Source organism: Triturus cristatus, chromosome 8, assembly GCF_964204655.1.
Source record: "Triturus cristatus chromosome 8, aTriCri1.1, whole genome shotgun sequence".
Classification (NCBI taxonomy): domain Eukaryota; kingdom Metazoa; phylum Chordata; class Amphibia; order Caudata; family Salamandridae; genus Triturus; species Triturus cristatus.
In genome coordinates, this window is record NC_140591.1 from 202,386,485 (window position 1) to 202,414,374 (window position 27,890).

Consider the following 27,890-nt stretch of genomic DNA (forward strand, 5'->3'; position numbering starts at 1 on the left):
GGAGTCATCCTCTCCGCCACCCTGACTGCGGAGCAGCGCCAAGAGTGTCAAGGACTGCTGCATCACTTCGCTGCTCTCTTCTCCCTCACTCCCGGAGTCACCCGATGGTGCGTCCACGACGTCGACACCGGGGACAAACCCCCCCCGTGCGACACCGAGCCTACCGAGTCCCCGACCGGGTGCGGGCCTGCATCCACGCCGAGGTCTCCAAGATGTTGGCCCTGGGGGTCATCGAGCCCTCCGACAGTCCCTGGGCCAGCCCTGTGGTCCTGGTGCCGAAAGCTGCCGCCCCGGGCACCACCCCGGAGCTCCGGTTTTGTGTGGACTATTGGGGATTAAATGCCGTCACCAAAACCGATGCCCATCCCATTCCTCGGGCAGATGAACTGATCGACCGCCTAGGAGCAGCCCGCTACCTTAGCACCTTTGACCTCACCACCGGATACTGGCAGATCAGGCTCACCCCGGGCGCCCAAGAGCGTTCTGCTTTCTCCACCCCCGATGGCCACTACCACTTCCGAGTGATGCCCTTCGGCATGAAGAATGCCCCGGCGACCTTCCAAAGACTAGTGAACAAGGTACTGGCCGGCCTAGAAGCATTCAGCGCCGCCTACCTGGACGATATTGCGGTGTTCAGCAGCCACTGGGCCGAACACCTGAGGCACCTCTGGGAGGTTCTGACCGCCCTCCAAAGTGCCGGGCTCACAATAAAAGCCAGCAAATGTCAGATAGGCCAAGGATCCGTAACCTATCTGGGACATCAAGTGGGGAGCGGCCATGTGGCTCCCCCCCAGCCAAAGATCGACGCCATCATGGCCTGGGAGCCCCCAGGCACCCAAACCGCTGTGAGGGCCTTCCTGGGACTCACGGGCTATTACAGGCGGTTCATTAAGAACTACGGAAGCATTGTGGGCCCCCTCACGGAGCTCACCTCAAAGAAACAACCAAAGAAGGTGCACTGGACGCCCCTCTGTCAGGCGGCCTTCGAGACCCTCAAGACAGCGATGTGTACCGCCCCCGTGCTCCAAGCTCCCGACTACAGCAAAGAGTTCGTGGTACAGACTGATGCCTCGGAATGCGGAGTCGGGGCTGTCTTGTCCCAAGTGAACTCTGAGGGGATTGACCAGCCGGTGGCCTTCATCAGCCGGCGCCTGCTGCCCCGTGAGCAAAGATGGAGCACCATTGAACGAGAGGCCTTCGCCGTGGTGTTGGCCCTCAAGAAGCTCCGGCCCTACCTCTTCGGCACCCACTTCCGGGTCCAAACCGACCACCGGCCCTTGCGGTGGTTAATGCAGATGAGAGGCGAGAACCCAAAGTTGTTGCGATGGTCCATCTCTCTGCAGGGGACGGACTTCACTGTAGACCATCGGCCCGGCAACGACCACGCCAACGGCGACAGCCTATCCCGCTTCTTCCGCCTCGGCAAGGAGAACACCCAAGAAGATGGGTGACTCTCCCTGCCTTCCGCTGGGGGGACGCCTGTTGGACCCGGCCTCGTGGCGTGGTCCCAAACCCTCCTACCAGACCAAACGGGGGCAACCCCAACCCTTCGGGGCCCCCCGAGCTTGTACCCCACTACCCGCACCAGCCTTCGCGACGCGGCCCGCCCGTTCCTCGGTCCCTGCGAAGCCCCAACATCAAGGCGCCAAGACCCGACCCAAGGGGGTCGAGTGGCCACTCCACAGATCCCGGGGAGGGGAGTTTCGATGGGGCCTCCCGCCGGCCCCTGACGCCTGGGTCCGATCGCCCCCCGGCCTCCCTGGGCGATGGCTCCACCCCCCGCTGGGTGTCTGGACTCTCTCATCCTGGCCCCTCCGGCCCCCCCGGCGCGAGGGTCCGGACATCAAAGGGCTCCAGCCATATATCTGGGGCAACCCACAACCAGGACAGTAGTTGTATCCTGGAGTCCAGAGCCCTGCTGATCGAATCGCGGCTGACCCTACGGAGAGAGACTCATTGCCTGTAACTGAGAACTCGAGCCCTGCTGACTGCGTCGCGGCTCCCCCTTGCTGAGAAGAAGACCCTCACGGAACATCGGAGCCCTGCTGACCTCGTCGCGGCTCGACCTCGCTGAAGCAACCACCGGAGCCCTGCTGACCTCGTCGCGGCTCAACCTCACCAAAGCGACCCCTCGAACCCTGCGGACGACGTCCCGGGCTGATACTGAGACTGTCCCGCTACCCCCGTTCCTAACCAAACCCTGAGACTCTTTTGGATCCCTTGATCTGCCTGTAAATATTGCCACAGAGACCTACCCTCAATTCTGATAAACGACGTGTGAGCATTGATACCCTGGTTGTGTCCCTTTGTGGTGGGAGGGGATTACTTGGCTGTACGATCCTAGGAGAAGGACCTCGCCCAGGAGGCTTCTCAGCGGCGCTCGACTGCTTCCTTATGGAACGGTGCCTCTCGGGGTGGTCAGTCCGACACCATCTGACTCCCCGGAGGTCGCCCTTCTAACACTACCTTTGTTCCGCCTCCTTCGAGAGAGGAGGAGAGGCTCCACCGGCTGGACCCCAAACGTGCGCTCGCATTCTATCTGAAGCATACACAGCCGTTCCGGGTGGATGACCAGCTCTTTGTTGGCTATGTGGGCGCCAAAAAAGGTCAGGCTGTGCACAAACGGACCATCTCTTGGTGGGTCGTTCTGTGCATCAAAGCATGTTACTCCTTGGCTAAGAAAGAGCCTCCTGTGGGGATGCATGCCCATTCTACCAGGGCAACTGCAGCCACTACTGCCTTGGGAGGTGGCGTCCCCTTGCAGGACATTTGTCAGGCAGTACGTGGGCCTCGCTGCACACGTTTACCAAGCATTACTGCCTTGACAGTCAGGTCCGGAGAGATGGCTTCTTTGGCCATTCTGTTCTCCATGACTTTCTGGTGTAATCTATTCGCAGACCCACCACCGGGGTTGGTATGGCTGGGGTATCTATTCTAAGGTAAGGAATCTATCACTAACGTGTCTCTTTCAGATGCACAAGTTACTACTTGTGTAACAATATATCTGTAAGAGACATTAGTTAGTGATAGATTCCTTACCACTCCACCCAAACTCCCCATTCTGCGAACTGATTTCTAGGGTTAAGGTCATCCTCCTTTTTAGGGCCCTAGTTTCATGGCACCAGTGGTCAGTTTCTTGCATGGCTCTGCGTTCCTGGCACGGAGAGTCGTGTACAGAACTGACGTCAGCGCCCATGGGTGGTGCCTGAGTAGTCTCCGTGACGTTATCTCGGCGCTTACGACGCCAGCGACGGACGCGGAGCCGCAAGACGCCACCTACTGACGTGCAGGGGTACTGCTACAAAAAACTTTCCGGATCCAGTTTGACGCATGGGAATAGTCTAAGGTAAGAAATCTATCACTAACTAATGTCTCTTACAGATATAGCGTTACACAAGTAGTAACTTGTGCAACAAGTTACATAAATTTTGACTTGAGTATCAAGTCGGGCTTAATCTAACAGGTTGTTTGATACCTTGGAGTATCAACTTTGGTCACACCCTTCAAGAGTTAACACAGCTAAGTGCTCACCAATAGGGCCACCAAGTCCTTGCACAGTAAACAAAGCCAATTTCGTGTTTTTATGGTAAAAACATGTAAAATACATGTTCTGCTCTTTAAATATGTTATACAAATAAAAAAAGGAGATTTGGGCTTTGCCATGCTTTTAAAAGGCAAAGGTGGTCTAGCAGTTTAAAACTGCTCTTCCAGTCTGCAGTGACAAACTGGGAGTCATGTTTTATCATCCAGGGTGGCACAACCAGTGCTGCAATCCTTGGAGCGAACCTCTAACTTTCAGGCCCTGGGTACCATAAACTAGGGACTTACCAGTAAGTCATCTTATGCCAAGTGGGTGTAAAATAATCTAACATACACATTTTAACGTCAGAGCACTGAGGTATGGTTAACAAACCTCTGTGCACAGTCAGAGTCGAAAAACCAGCACCATCAGTCCATAACTGTGGGGATGACCATACAGAAAGAAGCATTTCCTTCAAGTATGATTGGCCCAATCTCATCACCGGCATAGTATTCATTCTTCGAACCTATGCCAAATAAGGATGGAATGCATGTGTCCTTTCTTGTTGGGGTGGCAAGTCAAGTGGGGGAGGTGGCGCTTCAATGGAAGTGAATCGCAGCCTCAGTTGTGGTTGGAGCAGTGCTGGCTCAGAGTCAGAGAGCACAATATGCCCCTCATTCTCTAGTGCTGATGGAGTCGGCATCTTCGTTGAGGCTCCAGGAACCAGCTTGGAGTTTGGCGCCGGATGTGGAATCTGAATAGGAAAAGGCCCAGTGGTGGATTCAGAAGGTCCAACTGGCACAGAGGGTGAACCTATCAGTGGTACCCTAGACGTTGGGCCTATCGGCTCCTTGAGGCCCGAAGGCGCACCAGAGGGAGTCAGGAAGGATCCAAAGAGACAGAGCATGGCTTCACAAAACTGTCAATGTGCCTCGGTGTTGCAGACAGCCCTGGAAACTCAGGTTGTGCCAGGACAATTTGAGGGATATGCTACAACGTCAATCGATTTTGGGATCGACACAGAGAGGCATGGTGACGCCCTCGTGCTTTCTGAAGACTATGAGAGTGCTGGGTAGGAGCGGAGTCCCGCATGGATTTTTTGTGTTTTTTTCTTCAACTTACCGCAAGACTTGGAAAGTAATGACAACAAACCTCAGGAATTACTTGTGGACTTGGAATGGGACAGACCCTTCGACTTGGACTGGTCTCGGAGTCTTACGGTGCTTGGCAACAGAGTTTTGCCTCGCGGTCTCGTTTGTCTTCGACGCCAGGCTCCACAGCCAAACCTGATGAGGATCTGACATTTCCCTTGCACACTGGGTTTTCGAATTTCTGAGGTAAAAGGGTGTCTTAAAAGACAAGCGATACTTGTGGGTTTGTGTCTGGTTGCATGGAAAGAAAGGAACTGATGTCAGCATGCGCGAGTGGTGCCTATATAGGCCATCATTTTCAGAGTGGAAAGGCATCAGTCTGGAGGTGCGCAGTGCCATCTAGCAGAGTGCAGAAGTACTGCTCAAATGTTTCCAGATCCAGTATGACACCTGGGGAATATTCAAAAGGTGAGGAATCTGCAGTTTGAAGTCTCTTTCAAAAAGCCTAAGTGTAACCATGAACAGTTACACAGGTCAATGGGTAAAAGCAGGTACCTTGAAAGATACACACTTGTTCTCTGTTCTTATGTTGAATGCTCTCTCGGACTTTCTGCAGGCAGCTGGCTGGCTCAAAGAGCTAAGTGCTGATATTTACTATGATCTGAAGGTCACAAGTTTCATTCCAGTAACGGAGCTGTCCCCTCGTTCTGAGGTTCACAAACGGAGTACCATTGGATAAGAGCAAACCATGTTACTTACAGTGGTTATAAACTGAGGTATTAAACATATTTTATTAGGTTTTCATTCTTTTGTTTCTCAAACAACAATCAGCAGCCATTACCAGATAAAAAATTATATAGAATACATGAAAGTACGCAGTGCAGTCAAAATTCAAGAGGCTATTATGACGGTAGTGGTAGTCCCAAATGTACATTGCAGTATTCTAGTTCTTGGCACGTCCGTGCATGACAACCTGTGGTGTCCAGATGAAGCCTCAAGTGGTACATTGCGTTCTGTACTGCAGTACCGACAACACTTGACAAAAAGGTTCATGTAATGTAATAAAGAAACTATCCCTCCCTCCCCCTTAACCCAACTTTTCCTGGCCCCGTTCCACGTGTACTTTATAGGACTATTCCGTTAGCTGCCCCCTCCTTAACCACCAAAATTCCATCATGCACATTTTCCGTTTCGAGTTTGATAGTGATAGATCAACAGGACTTATGAATCATTTGCTATGTGGGCCGAGAAGAGCTTGGGTAGTTGAGCTTCTATTGCGCCTGCGCTGTAGGGACTAAACTGAGGTATTAAATGGTGCTTTAAAAAAGTTAATATCATGATTTATTCATAAGATACCTAACTTTCAACCTGTAATCCCTTGGAGGTCATGAACATTTTTAGCGGACTGTTCTACTCATTGTTGCATATATACACCGCTAGGAAGAGTCTGTGGATGAATTACTGCACAACAATCAAGTAGGAAAACTACTGCAGGCAACCCTTATGTATGCCACATTCAACTGGATGTCAACATCCTTGTGTACATCTGGCTTGATGCACTTCAAAGCACTATCACTCAGTGATACAAACATCCGGAGAAGCGGGCATCACATATTGCTCTTAATACTGCATTTTATACTATTTATAACTATTCAGTGTCCTGCGGATGCGGTCTCCTTTGCTGAGTGGTGTCAAGAACAATTGAGAAATGTTATAGATATCTGGGGTCACAAGTTTAATCAGGAGAACATTTTAAGACGTTTCTTTTCTATAAATGATTTACCCTTGTTCTCACCATTTGGCAATCCCATAGCCATAAGATAATACCTGGAGCCAACTTGTGTTTTAAAGCCTTTAAAGATGTAGTTTGAAAATCCAGCATTTCAGAGCATTCTGATAATGAAGACTTTACAGAGTGTGTGACTTAAAACATGTTAACGGGATGGTATTATTGTTATGTGGGTATGAATTGGACATTCCAAATATATTAATATTATGAAGATTTTTTTTATTACCATATTGGCTTGAAAGGGTCTCCTGATTCAGCACATCTCCGAGTGGCTATAGGCGAAGTCCTCCTTAAGGCCATCAAACAGCTTTCCAAGCACATCTCAGAACCCACTACCACCATCAGCCGAAAGATGCAAACTTATCAACCTTTTGTCAAGGAAAAGTCAGCAAAGTCAGATCTAACATCACCAATTCATCATTTTCATCCATGCCATTACCTACACGCAGCTCCCACTCCACTAACTGGCCAACCTTCAATAGCGTCTCACAAAGAGCTCTTCAACATTCTGGATTCACTGAAAGCCACCTCTCAGAAAGATGTGGGGTGCTTCCCTCTTCTATCAACCCACCTCCCATTTGTTGGCCACATTATCGAGAAGACAGTGGCCAACCAGCGTCATGAGTACAAAAGCAGAAATAATCTCCTTCAAGACTGTCAGTCGGGGTTTAGACCATGCTGTGGTGCTAACACAGCCACTCTTCGAGCAAGGTGACGGTTAACCAAAACAACCATCGCTCCTGGTCCTGCTGGACCTATCAGCTGCTTTTGATACTGTTAACCATCCAGCATTGATCTACAGCCTTCAAACTCACAAAAGCTTTACTGGCACAATCCTACAATGAGTCACATCCTAGCTCACCAACCAACAGCAATTAGTCTCTCCCTTTTACCTGTGGAGTACAGCCAAGACTCCATGCTATCGCCCATATTGTTCATCCTTCATATGTAACTATTGGCATCTTTCCTTGCCGAAAGCAACATCAAGATCCAACAGTATGCTGAAAATGCCCAACTCTATCCTAAAATCTCCTCAACCAATGCCATAGGGAGATTCAAATGCAAAAATAACAATTGATGGACAGAATGCAGAACAATGTCATACATTCACCCCAGTACAGAGATCTGGGCCTAAATCCATCGTTTTTTTGCTCACCATGCCATTCCAGTTTGAACCCAGCCATATGCAAATCAGTCTTGACCCTGTGCCCCATGGGAACAGTCCAGCCCGAACTGCCAAGCCAGGTCCTCCCTGGACTGGAAACAAGCATCCTAGGACCAGTTTCGGGCTTTCAGCCCTCGTCAGCCAGGATAGCTTGATTCCAGTGGCATGGAGAGCAAGGGACTCACGTCTGAGCATACCCTTCCCACTCAGGGTGACAAATGCAAAAATAACAATTGATGGACAGAATGCAGAACAATGTCATACATTCACCCCAGTACAGAGATCTGGGCCTAAATCCATCGTTTTTTTGCTCACCATGCCATTCCAGTTTGAACCCAGCCATATGCAAATCAGTCTTGACCCTGTGCCCCATGGGAACAGTCCAGCCCGAACTGCCAAGCCAGGTCCTCCCTGGACTGGAAACAAGCATCCTAGGACCGGTTTCGGGCTTTCAGCCCTCGTCAGCCAGGATAGCTTGATTCCAGTGGCATGGAGAGCAAGGGACTCACGTCTGAGCATACCCTTCCCACTCAGGGTGACAAATGCAAAAATAACAATTGATGGACAGAATGCAGAACAATGTCATACATTCACCCCAGTACAGAGATCTGGGCCTAAATCCATCGTTTTTTTGCTCACCATGCCATTCCAGTTTGAACCCAGCCATATGCAAATCAGTCTTGACCCTGTGCCCCATGGGAACAGTCCAGCCCGAACTGCCAAGCCAGGTCCTCCCTGGACTGGAAACAAGCATCCTAGGACCGGTTTCGGGCTTTCAGCCCTCGTCAGCCAGGATAGCTTGATTCCAGTGGCATGGAGAGCAAGGGACTCACGTCTGAGCATACCCTTCCCACTCAGGGTGGTCCATCACCACCCCCTTTTTCCCAAATCGAATTTATCCACACTCAGTGTGGGAGGGTATGCTCAGACGTGAGTCCCTTGCTCATTGCACCATCAGGATTCAGGCAAGCCGGGCCGACGAAGGCTGTGATGCCAGAAACCGGTCCCCGGAAGCTTGTTTCCTTCCCAGTATAAGAATTGGCTTGGTAGTTTGGTTTGCCCTGTTCCCATCATGCACTGGGACAGGTACAGACTAATTTGCATGTAGCCTGGTTCTGAGCTGGGATGGTGCAGTGAGCTAAAAAACGGTGATGGATTAAAACCATGATCTCTTGACTTGGTAAGAGTATTCTGCATCATTCAGAAACTCTGTCCATCACCACCCCCTTTTTCCCAAATCGAATTTATCCACACTCAGTGTGGGAGGGTATGCTCAGACGTGAGTCCCTTGCTCATTGCACCATCAGGATTCAGGCAAGCCGGGCCGACGAAGGCTGTGATGCCAGAAACCGGTCCCCGGAAGCTTGTTTCCTTCCCAGTATAAGAATTGGCTTGGTAGTTTGGTTTGCCCTGTTCCCATCATGCACTGGGACAGGTACAGACTAATTTGCATGTAGCCTGGTTCTGAGCTGGGATGGTGCAGTGAGCTAAAAAACGGTGATGGATTAAAACCATGATCTCTTGACTTGGTAAGAGTATTCTGCATCATTCAGAAACTCTGTCCATCACCACCCCCTTTTTCCCAAATCGAATTTATCCACACTCAGTGTGGGAGGGTATGCTCAGACGTGAGTCCCTTGCTCATTGCACCATCAGGATTCAGGCAAGCCGGGCCGACGAAGGCTGTGATGCCAGAAACCGGTCCCCGGAAGCTTGTTTCCTTCCCAGTATAAGAATTGGCTTGGTAGTTTGGTTTGCCCTGTTCCCATCATGCACTGGGACAGGTACAGACTAATTTGCATGTAGCCTGGTTCTGAGCTGGGATGGTGCAGTGAGCTAAAAAACGGTGATGGATTAAAACCATGATCTCTTGACTTGGTAAGAGTATTCTGCATCATTCAGAAACTCTGTCCATCACCACCCCCTTTTTCCCAAATCGAATTTATCCACACTCAGTGTGGGAGGGTATGCTCAGACGTGAGTCCCTTGCTCATTGCACCATCAGGATTCAGGCAAGCCGGGCCGACGAAGGCTGTGATGCCAGAAACCGGTCCCCGGAAGCTTGTTTCCTTCCCAGTATAAGAATTGGCTTGGTAGTTTGGTTTGCCCTGTTCCCATCATGCACTGGGACAGGTACAGACTAATTTGCATGTAGCCTGGTTCTGAGCTGGGATGGTGCAGTGAGCTAAAAAACGGTGATGGATTAAAACCATGATCTCTTGACTTGGTAAGAGTATTCTGCATCATTCAGAAACTCTGTCCATCACCACCCCCTTTTTCCCAAATCGAATTTATCCACACTCAGTGTGGGAGGGTATGCTCAGACGTGAGTCCCTTGCTCATTGCACCATCAGGATTCAGGCAAGCCGGGCCGACGAAGGCTGTGATGCCAGAAACCGGTCCCCGGAAGCTTGTTTCCTTCCCAGTATAAGAATTGGCTTGGTAGTTTGGTTTGCCCTGTTCCCATCATGCACTGGGACAGGTACAGACTAATTTGCATGTAGCCTGGTTCTGAGCTGGGATGGTGCAGTGAGCTAAAAAACGGTGATGGATTAAAACCATGATCTCTTGACTTGGTAAGAGTATTCTGCATCATTCAGAAACTCTGTCCATCACCACCCCCTTTTTCCCAAATAGGGAGATTCAAAGCCTTTCTTGAACTCAACATCTGGACGTCAATAAACTACCTGATACTTAACCCCAAAAAGACTGAATCCCTCCCATTTGCCAACAATACCACAGTTTCTCTGATTCAATCATGACTCCCCAACTTAAACCTAACAGGTTTCACACCCCAACTGGCAGAACAGTCCACATCCCTATAATTTACACTGGCTTGTACCACTCACTCAAAGAACACATTGCCAAAAAGTTTAAAACAGCTTGGTTCCAACTTCACTCCCCAAAAAGTGAAACCTTTTCTTCCAGGAGAAAACTTCAGAATGACAGATCAAGTCCTAGTACTCTCCCACCTAGATTGAGGCCACTCCCCACTCAATGGCATCAATGAGAACATCCAATTAGCTGAAAAGCATCCTTCACGCAGCAGCATGGCTCATCAAGAGGCTGAAGAAATCCAACAACATAATCTTTATGCTAAAAGATCTACACTGGCTCCTGCTGCAGGCCCGTATTAGCTTCACGATCGGCTGCATCAGTGTCACGGCCCTCTACACCAAGAGCCTTGTTTACCTAGGTAACAAACTAATAATATCTGAAAGCGAATGCCAAACTAAGAACTCCAACATAGCCAGGTTAGAGGCAAAACACCGCAGGAAGAAGAAAACAAGCTTTCTCAGCCTACGTCCCCAGGACATAGGGCAACATCCCCATCTAAGCTAGAACAGCACCAACTCTCCTGCAACTCAGGACACAGAATGAAAACTCACCCCTTCAAGGGACATTACCTCTGACAGGCTAACTTCTCACCCCTTGCATTATCTGTCCCTCCTCCCCTGGGCATCCCCAGTAGGGCTTGCCCCCATGTACAACACTCCTTTACTAGACAGATAGGTAGCGGTTTTAGAAATACCAAAATAAACATACATACAAAACATATATCAATTTTAAGTCAGTGAGCTGCACTGGAACTAACGAAAGGGCCTTAGTTTCTCTTACCTGGTGCAGTCCCCATGAAGTCATAAAGAGCTGGTAGATATGTGATATGATGTATGATATATTATAAAACGCAACAAAACTCAAAAATGATTCCATATGAAGACTTTGGTCATTGCAACCGCAAAGATTTTGGTATTGGAATAAGAGTGGGACATTATTGATTTTGTACCGGTGAAGCATGGATGAAGCATGCATTTCTCTCAGGAAATGAAAACACATTACTTTACTTTCTTATCTACATGGGGCTTCTTGCCCCTCATGAGGCAAGAAAGGCATGTCACATCTATCCAGGCAACAGATTGCACATGGAACCCTTGAAAGAACACGGACAGAAGACCGACATGTAATGTGCTTCACTAATAGATTTAATCAACATTTTTCCCTACCATAACACAAACTTTCATGTACATTATATTCAATAGAATGTATTTATATTTGCAATGGGACAGACAGTACCGTTTATTAATGACATTAAAAAATGTGGAATACTTTTCGGCTTTGGCCAGGGCTTGGAAAAAAAACACACATGCGTAGCATTTATTAGAAATCATATTAAAAGTTTGGCCCCATTGAGCATTCGAAATTAAAATTAGAAGGGCAAATTTAATAAGACTTTAGAACGTCAGGTAAACAAGGCAGGACACCAGGTACAAAATGCTAGAAATTGTTTATGGTGCAAACCGGCGCTGCCCATCTTTGCTCCATCACTTCCTCAGAAGACATTTCCACGGACTGCGCAGAATGCCTGCCAACACCATTTCAGCCTTTGCAAAATCCTGGAAAATAAAGAACTGTATCTCCTTCCCTTTGCTAGTCTCTCATACAAAATTCAAAACGACCCTTTATAAATTAATAGTTAAGCGGTTAAGTATGAAATGTAAACGTTTTCTATCTCGTACAAATATAGTACAACAGTGGTTGTTATGAAAACACACAGGTACAGATTCAGTTTCCTACTAGCGACTCTAAACTTGTACAACATAATCTGGCCCCTTGTGCAGAACTCGAAGCCAAAAATATCAAACACACCAGATATACACAGAGTTATGTGCTGATGAGAGGAAAAAGTTAGTACCGTAGCAGAACATGCCAATAAATAATACATAAAAAAACACAAGATTAATGGAAACGTTTCAACTGACTGGACAAAACAAATTTTTTAACAAAATTATTACAAAAATATGGCAGTGAGCGGATAACAGTCAGGCAATGATCTAATGAGATAAAATATGTGTGTTGAAAGAGCCAGAGTAGATGCATTAGCCGGTAATGCCTACATTTTGAAAGAACAGGAATAAAAAGTCATTAAAAAAAGCGTGAAAGCGATGGTAGAAATTAAGCACTGGTAGAAATTATGCAAATTGCATTGCTACAACCCATTTATGCAATGTTTCCTGCATATGCCCTATTTCTTAAAAAAATGATCGTCACATTCCTGTCTGACCCTCACAAGCCAATTGTAGAATTCATGAAAAGGAATGTTAGACTAACTTGGACAGATGTGTTATTGCCCGTGGTCTTGTTCTACTCTATGTGGCTGAGGTTTAGCAATAAAGTGCTTTTTATTCTGGAACCATGTGCAGCATAATGGGTTGTGAGTGAGCGGCTTTCAACACCAAGGGTCAGTTTATTACGTGCCTACCGACAACCACGGCGTGTGTTCTTACTGTAGCAAGAGCGGAATCCTGACTCATTCTTACATTTATGGACAAATTACGTGTCTCAATGGTAACTCGGGGATAAACCATGGATTGTTGTGTCAAGCATCGATATCCGTGGTATCTCAGTGATCAACCACAGATAGTCGTGGTATCTCAACTGATAAACCATAATACCCGTGCAGTCTCAGCTATTAACAATGGTTAAGCGCGAGATCTCCGTGATCACTAATGGACATACGTTGTATATCTGAGATCAATCATGGATGTCAATGATATCTCAATGATCAACCATGAATATCCGGGTTATTTTAATGACAAAGCATTGATAACCATGGTCTCTCAGTGGATATGCATTGTATTCCAGCTATCAACAATGGACAACTGTGGTATCTCAAAGATCATTCTTGGATATCCATGGTATCTTAGCTATAAAACATGAATAGGGCTGGCTTGGCCTTTTTTTATTTTTCTTTATTATGGTATTGATCAGCGTCTAATGCTTTTCAGCTCTCACTGACACATGCTGGACCTACCTGGCGAAGAAGAGAGTCTACCGTACAGCTCCCAAAAGTTACTTCATAACATTAAAATCGTTAGCGAAGAATGCCCCTTTCTGTTTACTGTGGGGCTGCACAGCTCTCCAATGTTTAGACACTGCCAAACAAACCTTTATGTAAGAGTAGAGGATAGTACCAGGAATTGCAGATGGCAAGACAATGCATCAAATGTGGTAGCATGAGAGATTCTGGAAACCACCAACAAATACATCTTTAGACCAGCTCCTCAAAACTTGCTACTTCAGAATCAATGTCTGGAGTTGCCAACATAATCGTGGCAGGCACGACTTCAGCCCTCATGCTGTTGCAGGGGCACGACTTCAGCCCTCATGCTGTTGCAGGGGCACAACTTCAGCCCTCACGCTGTTGCGGGGGCACAACTTCACCCTTCATGCTGTTAACAATAGAGGTTCGACCCTAGCTTTCATGCAGTCATCAATGGAGGCACAGCATTGTCCTTAATGTTGTTGTCATTGGAGGCACGACCCCAACATTCATGGTTTTGTAACTAGAGGCACAACCCTGGTGTTGATGCTGTGGTTATTGTAGGAACGGTCTCCAGCCTGCACACTGCGGATAAACTGCGACACCCAGAAGCCTGGCAGATACTCTCGACACCAAGTAGGAATGGGTACCGAAGTTTGGATTTTGCCTCATTTGAACTAACCATAATTTTCATAAGCATACAAACCTTATGAGCTGTTTTGTTAGTAGTCATTTGTATTATTTTAAAAAGGCATGGCCTATTGTCATGTCTATCCCTTTATCTCTTTTGTAAACGAGGTTATCGAAGCCAACGGTGCAAACATATATTTAAGCTACTGTAAAATCAACAAAGTAGTGACTGACATCTACAAGTATAAATCAGCTTCCTGCGCGAGGGCAGTGGTCGCTTGTTCGTACCTGGACTCCGCACTATCCCTTAACGTCCAGCGAAGTGAGCAGCAGTCCTTGTAGCTTCAGTATTATTCAATTGTGGGTACCACTGACAGCACATACAGTACAACTCCAACAAAGTAAAAACGTTAAAATGTGGCAGAGGTGACATATATACTTTAGTAGTCACAGAAAATATTTGATATTTTTTGATTTTTTTTTTCTCACACAAAGAGCGTGTTGATGTATTGAAATGCAACCCCACTTATGAAAAATACCATACTATAATTTACAGTAAGCTCCTATCACACTCTAACCTACTAACAAGTAGATTCTTTAAATGACTGGAACGGTTTTAGACAATTAAAAATCAGAGCATCCCTCAGCAGTTAATATGCGCCATTTTACAGTGTATCGCTTTAACGGGAACATTCCTGTTGAACCTTCCCCAGAAACCTTTAATAGTAACATTGCATCTAAGAGATAAACCAACACAGAATATGGAGAAGGTTTGCATAGAAGTAGCTGCCTATGTCCATTGCTAAATGTCCATCCTTAGGGAATACATTACATCTCTGCTACTTCTAGAACATATTCTGAAAATGGCCCCAAACATCCACATAAAAAAGACAATTTTCCTAAAAAAAAAAGAAAAAAAAGGGAGTTATGGTTTTATGAAAAATATTTCTGGTGACAACGGGTGTTGTTTCCTCTTTTGATGTCCTCTTGCAGACAATGGGCAACAGTTCTATTTGAAGAGGAACGTCTGCTGATGTCCCTCTATGCATTGCCGCCTACGGTTCGTCAAACAGCTGCAGATCCAACCTAACTACTATTTCTCCGGTTGGCACTTCGTGCAGGAGGAGACACTTGGTGACAGGGCCCTTTGAGCCCTGGTCTTTTTTAATGTCCGCAACACGGATTTCTGTTCGACCCAAAAAGTCTGAAAAAGAAACAAAAGAGAAACTACATTACTATGCGTGCCTTGTTTGTATCTCAATATCTACTTAAGACTTTTTCAGAAGAAAGCATTCATTTTAATTTCAGCCTGGATGTAGAATGTAGACGCTGTGTCTTTCTCAATCCTCAAAAGTATTAACAACACAGGACACTTTTTAAAGATGTCATTTCACTTCAGCATGGGCGGCCTGGTCGTATTCATTCAACTGTTAAAACCTTGAGCATCCACCTGAAGTCTCTTATGTCCAATAAAAATGAACAAATTCCATAGGTTGTCATTCAAAGCCATAGCCACTGCAATTTACTGAACCCACAAACCGATGCTGTTTTTCTAAGAAGTTTTTTTGGTTAATGTCTTCCTTAAAATAATTAAGGCTGCATTGCACCTTTTCATCCATCTGTAGTCTTGACACAAACTGTTGAAACACCAGCTCAGGACGCCCGTGGAGTACAATCATCTCCCAAGAAGCAGAACATTCTCACCAAACGTCTCCCAGAAAGTGACACTGTTGAGACACCAGCTCAGGACGCCTGTGGAGTACAATCATCTCCCAAGAAGCAGAACATTCTTACCAAACGTCTCCCAGAAAGTGACACTGTTGAGACACCAGCTCAGGACGCCCGTGGAGTACAATCATCTCCCAAGAAGCAGAACATTCTTACCAAACGTCTCCCAGAAAGTGACACTGTTGAGACACCAGCTCAGGACGCCTGTGCAGTACAATCATCTCCCAAGAAGCAGAACATTCTTACCAAACGTCTCCCAGAAAGTGACACTGTTGAGACACCAGCTCAGGACGCCTGTGGAGTACAATCATCTCCCAAGAAGCAGAACATTCTCACCAAACGTCTCCCAGAAAGTGACACTGTTGAGACAGCCAGCTTGATGCACGATCAATAGTAACTACCACCCAGCGGGTTGAGAGCATGCTCCTTTCCTCACAATTCACTACTCAGATGCAATGAGTTGCATATCATCACATTGCTCTAAGTCAGCGGTTCTTAAACTTTCGACTTATGGAGACCCCCACTGAATCCCTACTGGAAGCCGGGGACCCCCCCACTGAATCACTACTAGAAGCCAAGCCTACCCCCACACATAATCACTACTGGATGTAGGTGTCCTCGATCTAAGCACTTTCTTCAACTTGAACCTCAAAGCAATACACAAAACTACAGAAACAAGTATAGCTCGAACAAAGATTATGAAATCCTGTATTTAATTCACAAACAAAAAATATACAAAAATCTAAATCTTCACTTTAATGGGAAGGTTTTGAACATGTGGTTTTATTTCTCAAATGTGAAGTAATATGCTAGATTCTATCACTTTCTCTATCTTGTGCTTAAAGCATGCTCTCTTTTTGTCTATGCATACCAGTGCTACAATTGAGGTAATCAATTATCCATACTACATTCTGCTTACTGTACTTGTGCTGCTACCACAAATTATGCTAAGGATACCAACTTAATTTTTAGCCTCAAATTTTCAAAATCCTTCACATTTAGAGAGAATTTTAATATTTCTAATTTTACATTTAGTTTTTTATGTAGATTTACTGTAATAATCTTGTATTGTTTAATTTTATATAAGCAGTGGCGGACCCCCTGAGTAGGCTTTGGGGACCCCCAGGGTTGTGTGCGGTTGAGATAAAATGAGAGCGCACGTTTTGGGCCCAGACGGTGGAGCCACTCTTCCTCACTGGAAGGATGCGGAGGTGGAAAGAAGGTGTGCAAGGTAATAGTCTGCACAATGCGAAAGGCCGTAATAACTTTTGGCAAAAAGGAAGGACGGGGCCTGAGCACAACCTTGTCCGGATGGACCGATAGAAAAGGAGGCTTACAAGAAAGAGCCTGGAGCTCACTCACTCGCCTAGCGGAGGTGATGGCCACCAGGAAGGCAGTTTTCAAGGTCAAGAGACGAAGAGGACAGTTGTCAAGGGGCTCAAAGGGAGTGCACATCAAGAATGTAAGAACCAGATTCAAGTCCCACTGTGGCATAAATAAAGGAATAGGAGGAAAAAGGTGTGTAATGCCTTTGAGAAATCTATTTACAAAAGGGGACCTGAAAAAGAGAGGGCTGATCAGGGAGCCTGAGAAAGGGCGAAATAGCAGAAAGGTAGCCCTTCATAGTGCCCAGACCAGAGCCCTGCTGGGCCAAAGAAAGAAGGAACAAAAGGACTTCTGAAAGAGGGGCAGCAAAGGGATGCACAGCCTTTGCTGTGCACCATGCCACAAACTTGTTCCACCTACAGGCATATACCACTTTAGTGGAAGGACGCCTGGCTGCCAGAATGACATCACAAACTTCAGGAGGCAAGTCGAAAGAAATCGACTGCCGCCGCTCAATCTCCACACAAAGAGGTGGAGACTGGACAGGTTCAGGTGGAGGACCGTCCCCTGCTGCTGTGACAGAAGAAATGCCCGCAGAGGCAGTCTGATCGGAGGATCGATGCTCATACTGAGTAGCTCGGGATACCATACTCTTCGAGCCCAGTCCGGGGACGCAAGAATGACTTGTGCCCGGTCACGCCTGATCTTCTTCAGCACTCTGGGCAGAAGTGGTATAGGCAGAAAGGCGTACAACAGACCCCAACTCCACTTGTGACGAAAAGCGTCGCCGAGCGAGTGCCGCCTTGGAAATTCCAATGCGCAGAACTGCTGACATTGCGCGTTCTCTTCAGTGGCGAATAGATCTAACCAAGGCTCTCCCCACTGCTGAAAGAGACCTTGCGCCACCTCAGAGTGAAGATGCCATTTGTGCTCCATCATGCACCTGCGGCTGAGTTCATCCGCCCTGGCGTTCAGAGAACCTGCCAGGTATTGAACCACCAGGAAAATGCCCTGATGTTCCAGCCATGTCCAGAGGCGCAGAGCCTCCTGACATAGGGTCCACGACCCCACCCCGCCTTGCTTGTTGCAGTACCACATGACGGTGGTGTTGTCTGTGAACACCTGCACTACCCTCTACTTGATAGAGGGAAGGAATGCCTTCAGTGCAAGCTGGATCGCCCGAAGCTCCAGAAGGTTGATATGGAGCTTGGACTCCGCCGGAGACCAGAGGCCTCTGATCTCTGCCTCTCCCATGTGGCCACCCAATCCCAGGAGGGACGCGTCCGTCACCACTGTAAACTCCAGTTGGGGAAGGGAGAGGGATCTGCCGTTGACCCAATGCCGGTTCATGAGCCACCACTGCAACTGTCGTGCAGTGGTCTCCAAGATCTGGACGTGATCGGACAGGTTCCCCTGATGCTGCGCCCACTAGAACTTCAGGTCCCACTGCAGAGTCTGCATATGCCATTTGGCATGATCGATCAGCAGGATGCAGGAGGCAATGAGGCCCAGCAGCCTCAGGGTCACTCTGACTAAAAACAGGGACAAGGGCTGAAAGATCGGAATCAGAGCCCGAATATCCCAGACTTGCTGTTCGGGAAGATAGACCCGAAACTGCGCCGTGTCCAGAACCGCTCCGATGATGAGGAGCTTCTGAGAGGGAATCAGGTGCGACTTTGGCACGTTGAACGAGAACCCCAGCAAATGCAGGAAGTCAGCCATAGTCTGGAGGTGGGAGACGACTGTCTGGGGCAAGCCCGCCTTCAACAACCATTCGTCGAGATAGGGGAAGACTGAAACCCCTGATCTGTGCAGCTGTGACCACCGCCATCACTTTCGTGAACACCTGAGAGGCGCAAGTAAGGCCAAAAGGGAGCACGGTGAACTGAAAGTGCTTGTGGCCTACCATGAACCATAGGTAGCGTCGTTGGGCCCGCAGGACTGGGATGTGGAAGTAAGCATCCTGCAAGTCCAGCGCTACCATCCAGTCTTGCGGATCGAAAGCAGACAAGACCTGAGCCAAAGCGAGCATCTTGAACTTCTCTTTGCAGAGGAAGCGATTGACGTTTCGGAGGTCTAGGATAGGGCGCAGGCCCTTGTCCTTCTTTGGCACCAGAAAATAGTGGGAATAACAACCATGACCTACTTCTGGCGTCGGAACGCGCTCAATGGCCCCCTTGGCCAAGAGGGCCGCAACTTCCTGCTGAAGAAGCACCAAGTGATCCCCCGACATGCGGTGGTACCGAGGTGGCATGGCTGGAGGAGTAGTCTCGAAGGGGAGGGAGTAGCCCCTTCAAACTATCTCTAAAACCCACCTGTCCGATGTGATGGTGCGCCAGTGGGGGAGGTGATGGCGAAGCATGCCGCCCACTTGCGTTTGATGGGCCTGAAAGCTCGGACTAGGAAGGTTTGATGGCAGTAGTGGCTGGGGTGGAGGTGGACTGACCTGCCAGCTGGCCCCTCGGTCCGTCACAGCGGAACCTGCGTCCGCGGGTGCGCTGGGATTGCTGCTGCGCAGGCTTGTGGCTCTGTTGCGAATGCTGCGGGGCGCCCCTTCCGGTGTCACGAAAGGAGGGAACAGCAGAAGGCGGAGGAGGGTGGACTGCAGAGAGTCCCAAGGACTTGGCCGTAGCCCGTGAGTCCTTAAACCGCTCCAACGGGCTGTCTGCTTTGTCCCCAAAGTGGCGACGGCCGTAAAAAGGCATGTCCATAAGTGTGCTTTGAACATCCCCCGAAAATCCAGCTGTCCTCAACCAGGCGTGGCGTCTAACCGCCACCATCGTTGCAATCGATCTGCCCAGTGAGTCGGTGGTGTCTAGGCCACAACGAATCATGAACTTAGCTGCGTCTCTCCCCTCTGCAACCGCCTGGGAGAGAGCTGTTCGGGCCTCCTCCGGACACTGAGGCAGCACTTACGCCACCGTATCCCACAGAGAGGAAATAACGGCCCAAGAGGCATGCGGTGTTCAAGGACCGCAGCGCAGAACTGGCGGAAGAAAAAATCTTCTTTCCGAACTGGTCCACTTTCTTGGATTTCCTATCCAGTGGTGCGGAAAGGAAGACAGTTGGGGAAGCGGAGGCTTGGACAACCAAGCTCTCGGGACTGGGGTGTTGGGAGAGGAAAATGGGGTCACCCGGAGCCGGGCGATGGCATCGGGCCATGTTCCTATCCACAGGAGCCCCTGTTGTAGGCCTGGAAAAGAACGAAAAAAAGTGCTTCATTGAAGGGAAGCAGTGGCTCCACAGAAGTAGCTGCTGGCTGAAGCACTACTGTCAGGAGGTTAGTCCTGACAGCCACAGTAGGGAACACGAGGTGTAGGGCCTCGGCCGCCCTACGCAACACCACAGCATAACTAGCATCCTCCTCCATAGCCACTGTAGGAGGAGACAGCATGCCAAGGTCTGGTGAGGTATCCAGACCACTGGCTTCCCCCTACTCCTCTGCCCAGTCCTGTTCATACTCGCAATCAGCTGCGAGAGGGTCCTCAGACCCCTCCCAGTCCTCCCCTTCCTCCTCTGGCCGTTCAACAGGCCTAAAATAAGGAGCAGAGACATGGGATAGAAATCCCTGAGCAACGTCGAGAATGGCATCGATCGACACCGCGCCCACTTCGGGGCTGAAACCGGGGTCGGCGTCGTTCCGAGGAGCGGGCGACATCGGAAGTGGTGCCGGTGGGGTCAACGTCGGTGGAGGTGTTATAACGTCAACCGGCGTCGACCGGGATCCAGGGCACTGAGGCCAGAGCCGGTAGCGACGCCAGGGCCGGAGCCACCTGCGATGAAAGGACCCCCAGTCGGGATCGCGGGGCCCAAAGGCGCACCAGCGGGACCCGGCGGCCCAAAGAGGCGAGCCATGGCCGACAGGAATTCCTGTATTTGGGCCGGAGTCGCCGACGGACCTGGGAAAGGCGGGTAGGCCGGAGGCGACACCGTAGGTACCGCCAGAGCCGCTGGGGAGGCACCACCCGCACCCTCAGCCGCATCGCGCGACCGTCAAAGGGAAGTCGAAAAACGATGGCGTTTCTTCGACTTCTTGTGCTTTGCCTTACCTGACCCCGGGTGCGAAGACTTTGATCCCGAAGACCGATGGTGAAGACTCTGCACACGGTCCCTCGACCTCTCACGGGAACAGGACCTCGAATGGCACAGAGCCGACTGCCGGGCCTCCAGCAGCTTTCGGGACCACTCCTGCAAAGACTTCGGCGCCATGGCCCGGCAGTCAGGGCACGATTGTGGTCGCACAACAGGCAGAAAAGACACACACGGTGCGGGTCCGTCCGACATCATACGGTGACAGTCCTCGCAGGACTTAAAACCAAGCATCCTAACTGCACCAGGAGTCGAAGACTCGATGTAAAAATAGACAAAAATGCCTCAAAACGTCAGTCAAAAATTGACTGGGGGTTCCTGCTCTTCCCGGATCTGCGCTTGCTGGCGCAGAAAAAGAAAGAACTGACCTCAGCACGCGTGAGCGGCGTCTAAGTAGCGCCCGCTTTGTCATCTCGGCGACCACAACGCCAATGACGGACGCGGAGCCGCATGACGCCACCTACCGATGCGCAGGGGTACTGCTGACGAAAACTTTCCGGGTCCAGTCTGACGCCTGGGGGTAATTCTAAGGTAAGGAATCTATCACTATGTGTTTCTTCAGATGATATGATTAACCAAGAAAAAACACTGTATAGGTCTGAATAAAACAAACAAGCCACAGGTGATCTTCTGTTTATATTTTCGACTTTCTGCTTTTTAGTAAATCACATAATATCTATGAACAACATATTTCCTCCTAGCCACTTCTCTGGACAAACAAAATAAAAGTTAAATCAAAAAATTACAAAGCAGTGGTGACTGAAACAGACCATTCCTGGACAGAACCTAGAGCGGGTTCAGCATCTCATAAAGTGCATGTGAAAGAGGAAAACTCTCAAAAGAAGTTATGAATTAAACTTTAAAGTCGATGAGATGAATTTACTAGCATTTGGTTGAACACTGGAAAACCTACTTTACACCAGAAATGAGTTAAAGATGTAATACAATGTCAGCCTAGGGTTGCCCTCATTGCATTGTTGTCCCTATGGAGCATCATCATTTGCTGCCCACCTCCTCGGCAACCTATTATGAGACAATCACTTTTGCTGCTAACAAGCACATTGGGAAAAATATAACAACAACTGTGATTTGGAGTGACTATGATAGTATGTATACTTGTAAGCCACCGATGGTTAGATGAAGGTCTACCATAAAGCTTGGCAGAGAGGTGTTATTTATCTTGTCCTTGGGGAGAACTAGTATATTTGAGAAGGAAGCTACATTTAACTGACATCATTATAGCGTCATTGTGGTCAGATGCACATTTTAGGTGCAAACTTTCAGATTAGTAAATCTCTAAAGCATTCAACCTATTTATAGTTTAACAATATTACTCAAAATGCACGATTAAAACTAGTGGTTTGGATATTTTTGCATCACGTTGATTTTCAATAAAGTCCCAGAGACAATGGATGTTCTAATTCTCTTTGCTCTTTCTCCACCCAAAATAATTTAACGTAACTCACCGAGTAACAGGAGCGTAAGTAGTAATTCTGATATTACTGGCTATTCACTTCTTATATGCACGGTCTGCCCCCTACTTTCCTGTTACTCTAGTGGCGCTCACCTTCCAGGCACACATGACTGGGAGATACAGCCATAACAGAGGAACACATGCTGTGAGTGACGGGGACCCCAAAGTGTACAAAAAGTGATGGATGGAATGCTTGAATTAATTTAAGGCACAGGTAATTACTTCTGGCCGCATCCCAGTCCATCGATATTTTTTACCCACCATGTCATCTCAATTTGGACCCAGTCATATGAAAATCAGTCTTTACCCTGCTCCAAATGGAACAGTAGAACCCCAACTGACAGGTCAGTCCTCCCTGAACTGGAACACAAGCAGCCGAGGACTGGTTTTGCCCTGATTTGGGCTAATCAGCTGGGTATATCTTGGTTCCAGTGACCCAGTGTGCATGTGCCTACGTCTGGGTATAGATGTCCCACTTAGGGTGGCACACTGTATCACTGGAACCAAGCTACACATGGCTGATGAGCCCCTAACTAGTTGTTCAATGTCTGCATTCAGCTCTAAAGAACCTTCCATAACCTGTAGGACAGTGGTCAGAATCCTTTCAGAGCCTACTCCACAGTTCATCCATCTGAGGTCAAGAAAATGAATGCTTCGAATAATGAGTTGCCAGTCAGTTTCACCAAGAATTGGAATGCACTGTCCTGGGTATTCATTTGATAAGAAAACAAGTTACTTACCTGTAACTACAGTTATCCAGTATTGGTATCTTTCATAGATTCACATGCCTGAATCATTCCCCGTAGCCGAGGCGGGAGTCCCCGGTAAATAAAAAAAAGTAGTGCCAAAATGCTAGTAGTAGTAGTAGGCCCAAAGAAAAGGCCAAAAGCGAACGTCCCAAATTATATAGAACTGACTCTACGGGGAGGAGGGTGGGTGCATGTGAATCTATGAAAGATACCAATACTGGATAACTGTAGTTACAGGTAAGTAACTTGTTTTCTTATCCAGTATTGGGGTATCTTTCATAGATTCACATGCCTGAATCAGAATAGCGAGCAGTATACCAAGTATACAGTCGTTTGCGGATGGCTGGAGACTAGTGCTGATACTCCCTAATTGAATCCACAGCTTGTTAACAAGAGGTATAAGAAAAAATCTTAAAATTCGAAACATGCAATCTATAAAGAGAAAAAGCATGTAAAAATGAAAGCAAATCATTATTGTAACACATTGCATTGTTATACTAAAGATATCAACATCTTACATATTAAAATATGAAAAAAGGGTACCTGAAGGTATCTCAAAGAAACAGATGTCGTAGTACAGCTTGCCCAACTGCTGCATCATCACGATGCGTAGATTGGAGGCAGTAATGTCTTGTAAAAGTGTGGACATTTTTCCATGTCGCAGCACGGCAGATATTTTCTAGAGTCACACCAGCAAACAATGCTGTAGACGCTGCTACTGTCCTCGTGGAATGGGCCTTGGGTTTCCTCAACAAAGGCCTGTGAGCCTTGTCATGGCAGAAAAGTATTGTAGATGCTATCCATCTGGCAATGGTGGATTTTGTAACCGCCTTTCCCAGAGTAGTTTGGCCATAAGCCACAAATAATTGATCGGACTTTCTAAGGTTCTTTGTTTTCAGAAGATAGAATTTAAGACATCTCTTGATATCGAGAGAATGTAAGGCTCGTTCCACTGGGGTGGATGGATTAGGAAAGAAAGTTTTTAACGTCACTGGTTCATTAAGATGAAACTGTGAAGGCACCTTAGGGATAAACGTTGGATTAGTTTGGAGGTGCACGTAGTCTTGAGTGAAGTGTAGAAAAGGTTCCTTTACAGTAAACGCCTGAATTTCACTCACTCGTCGAGCTGATGTTAAAGCCAGAAGTAAAGCAACCTTCCAGGTAAGGAATTTTAGGTCAGCCTTGTGGATGGGCTCGAATGGATGCTTCATTAATTGCATTAAGACTGTGTTGAGTTCCCATTCCGGTGGCGGAAGTCTGACCGGAGGAAACTCTCGGAATAGTCCTTTCATAAACTGTTTAATTGAAGAGGATGAACAAAGAGATGGGACATGAGCACCCCTTCTGAATCTGGAAAGTGCAGCTAAGTGGACCTTGACTGAAGGGAAAGAAAGTCCAGATCTTGCCAGGTGTAACAAATAAGGAAGGATCTTTTCTGCAGGATCGTCCACCGTGTGCACCTGGTTTGCTTCACACCAGCAGCAAAACCGTTTCCATTTTAGACAGTAAGTTTTTATCGTGCTCTGAGCTCGTGATTTTGTTAATATATCCCTACAGTCTTGAGGGATATCCAGGTCCTTAAACTCTAAGATGTCAGGAGCCATGCGTGTAAATGTAGGGACTGAGGGTCCGGGTGGAGAACCTGACCTCTGTTGCTTGACAGCATTGTGGGCGTCGGGAGAAGACGGATCGGCTGGTCCTGTGATAGCAATAGGAGCTCCTGAAACCAGTATTGGCGTGGCCATCTGGGTGCAATCAAGATGAGCCGACAGCCCTCCAACTTCATCTTGCGTATGACCCTCGGTATCAGGGGTATCAGGGGAAAAGCGTAAGCACAAATCCCTGACCATCGCATGGACAGGGCATTCCCCCTTGAGCCCTGTTGAGGGTATCTGCTGGCATAGAAGCGGCATTTCTTGTTCTCCTTCGTGGCGAACAAATCCAGCGGTGGTGTTCCCCAAGCTCTGAATATTCTGAGCACCTGAGCCTGCACTAGCTCCCATTCGTGGCAATCTGATTGGGATCTGCTGAGCATGTCCGCTAATGTATTGCAGAGACCTCTGACATGTTCTGCTCTGAGGGTTATGTTGTGGAGTGTGACCCATTCCCACAACTCCTGTGCTTCCGTGGACAGAGTTGCTGATCTTGTTCCTCCTTGTTTGTTCACGTAGAACATGCTGGTGGTATTGTCGGTTCGAATCAGAACCGAAGAACCTGCAATCCTTGGAAGGAAAGCTTGCAGAGACAGGAAAATTGCTCGCAATTCCAGACTGTTGATGTGTTTGTTTTTGTACTCTGGAGACCACTTCCCCTGTATCTGTAAATCTTGGAGATGACCTCCCCATCCATCCATGGAAGCATCGGTAGTGAGGACAAAGTCTGGAATCTTCTGAATGAAAGTAAGCCCTTCTGATAAGTTGGGAATATGGGACCACCAACGTAGAGCGCTCTTCATGCCTGAAGTGACTCTGATGATGTCGTCGAAGGAGCCCATCATCTGCTGCCACTGAAGGTGTAACTCCTCCTGCAAGGGTCGCCTGCGGAGCCGCGCCAGAGGAACGAGGTGTATTGCAGAGGAGCACATCCCTAGGAGCGACACGAACATCCGGACAGAAACTGACTTTCTTTTGGAAATTCGGATTGCTAAGTTTTGAAGACGAACCTGCCGTTCGTGAGATAAGAATGCCTTGCAGTGGACGGTATCTAACAGAGCGCCCAGAAAAGGAAGGATCTGCCTTGGTTGCAATTGAGATTTGCTCCTGTTGATCGTAAGCCCCAGAGAATGGAACAGACGAAGAGATGTTGTCACGGCAGTCTTGACTGATCTTTCCGAAGGACCCTTTATTAACCAGTCGTCTAAATACGGAAAGACTTGGATTCCTTGGGAGCGCAACACTGCTGCCACTGGAGCTAGGCACTTCGTAAAGATCCTTGGGGCAGATTTTAACCCAAACGAGAGCACCTTGAACTGGTAATGGGCGCCAGCCACTGTGAAGCGAAGATACTTGCGATGCTTCGGATGTATTGGGATGTGAAAGTAAGCGTCTTCCATATCTAAGGAAGCTAGAAAATCTCCCTCGTTGAGGCAATCTAGAATTTCTGCCAGAGTGACCATGCGAAATCCCTGCTTCTTGAGGAATCTGTTCAGATTGCGAAGGTCTAAGATTGGGCGCCACTCCCCTGATTTCTTCTTGATGAGAAAAAAGCGGGAATAGAAACCTGTCCCCTTTTGAATCGCAGGAACCTTCTCGATTGCGTTCTTGAGGAGCATCGTTAAAGCTTCTTTGAATAGTAAGTGAAGACGAGGGGGAGGGGGTCCCTTGGGTGGTTTGTTTGGTGGTTTGGTGACAAACTCTAAGGTATGACCGTTGTGAACCAGGTCCAGAACCCACTGGTCCGACGTAATTTCTTGCCACTTGGTCACAAAAGTTGAAATTTTCGCACCCACAGGGAGGGGAGAAGGAGTGGAAGGCGCCCTGCAGAAATCATTGCTTCCGTGAGGTGTCTCTTCCCTGATTCTGCGATCTTTTTCGTCCGCCTTGACGAGAGAAACCAGATGTATTGGTCTGTCTGTAGGAAGACTGATATGATTGCCGATACTGAGGCTGGTACCTATTTTGTTGGGTATGATAACTTCCTCTGGATGAAAATCCACGGCCCCTTGCTCCTCTGAAGGTACCTCTTTTGTATTGCAAGGAGCCCAACGATCTTGCAGTATCAGTATCCGTTTTAATTGCTTGGAGTGCGTCATCTATGTGTTTTCCAAACAATGATTCGCCATCATAGGCCATGTCCAATATTTTTGTCTGGACTTCTGGTCTGAACGTGGTAGCTTTCAGCCAACCCTGGCGCCTAAGAACCGCAGCCCCAGCCAACTGGCGAAAGTTAGTATTCACAATATCCAGTGCGCAGTCGATAGTCTCTGAGGCTGCATGCTCACCCTCCAACAAAATCTTTCGAGCATCTTGCCTGTTGTCCTCTGGGATGAGGTCGATAAAGCTTGCCATTTCTGACCACATCTGGCGGTCATAACGCCCTATTATCGCTAGGGAGTTGGATGCCCTGATGGAAGCAGCTGCCATAGTTGAACATTTTTTCCCAATTAGATATGTCGGCGTCCTTCCCTATCCGGTGGTGTAGTGACCGGTGCTGCCGGATTCTTAGACTTTTGTTGGGCTGCCTGAGATATAACCGAGTCTGGACGCGGTTGGCCAATGAGACAAGAGGGACTGTCGGCTGGAGCACGGTATTTTTTGTCAATCCGTGGAAGCACCGCTGGCACTGATGCCGGGTTTTTCATGATTTTAACCCCTTCTTTCCAAATATAGTCAATGATAGGGATAGCTCTCGTAACCTTTCTTGACTCTTCTTTAGAGTCATGCAGAAAACAGTCAGACTGCTCAATGGTGACCGGCAAGTTGAACCTGGTCGCAGCTCGCTGCATAAGGTTATGGAATCCCCCTATATCTTCTGGGGGCGAATCAGATGGTAGAGGGGTAGGTGGCGAA

General features: G+C 48.0%; 1 protein-coding gene across 6 annotated transcripts in view; it reads right to left on the minus strand.

The window, feature by feature from the left end:
- Window positions 1-11,527: 11,527 nt before the first annotated feature.
- The window catches only part of ITSN1 (intersectin 1), a 1,732,490-nt gene continuing 1,716,127 nt past the window's right edge, over window positions 11,528-27,890 (minus strand). For all 6 annotated transcript variants that reach the window (XM_085621357.1, XM_085621360.1, XM_085621358.1 and 3 more), the window contains one exon: window positions 11,528-15,220. In XM_085621357.1, coding sequence (XP_085477483.1) covers window positions 15,072-15,220 — 149 coding nt within the window. In that variant the 3' untranslated portion in view covers window positions 11,528-15,071. The remainder of the gene's footprint in view (window positions 15,221-27,890) is intronic.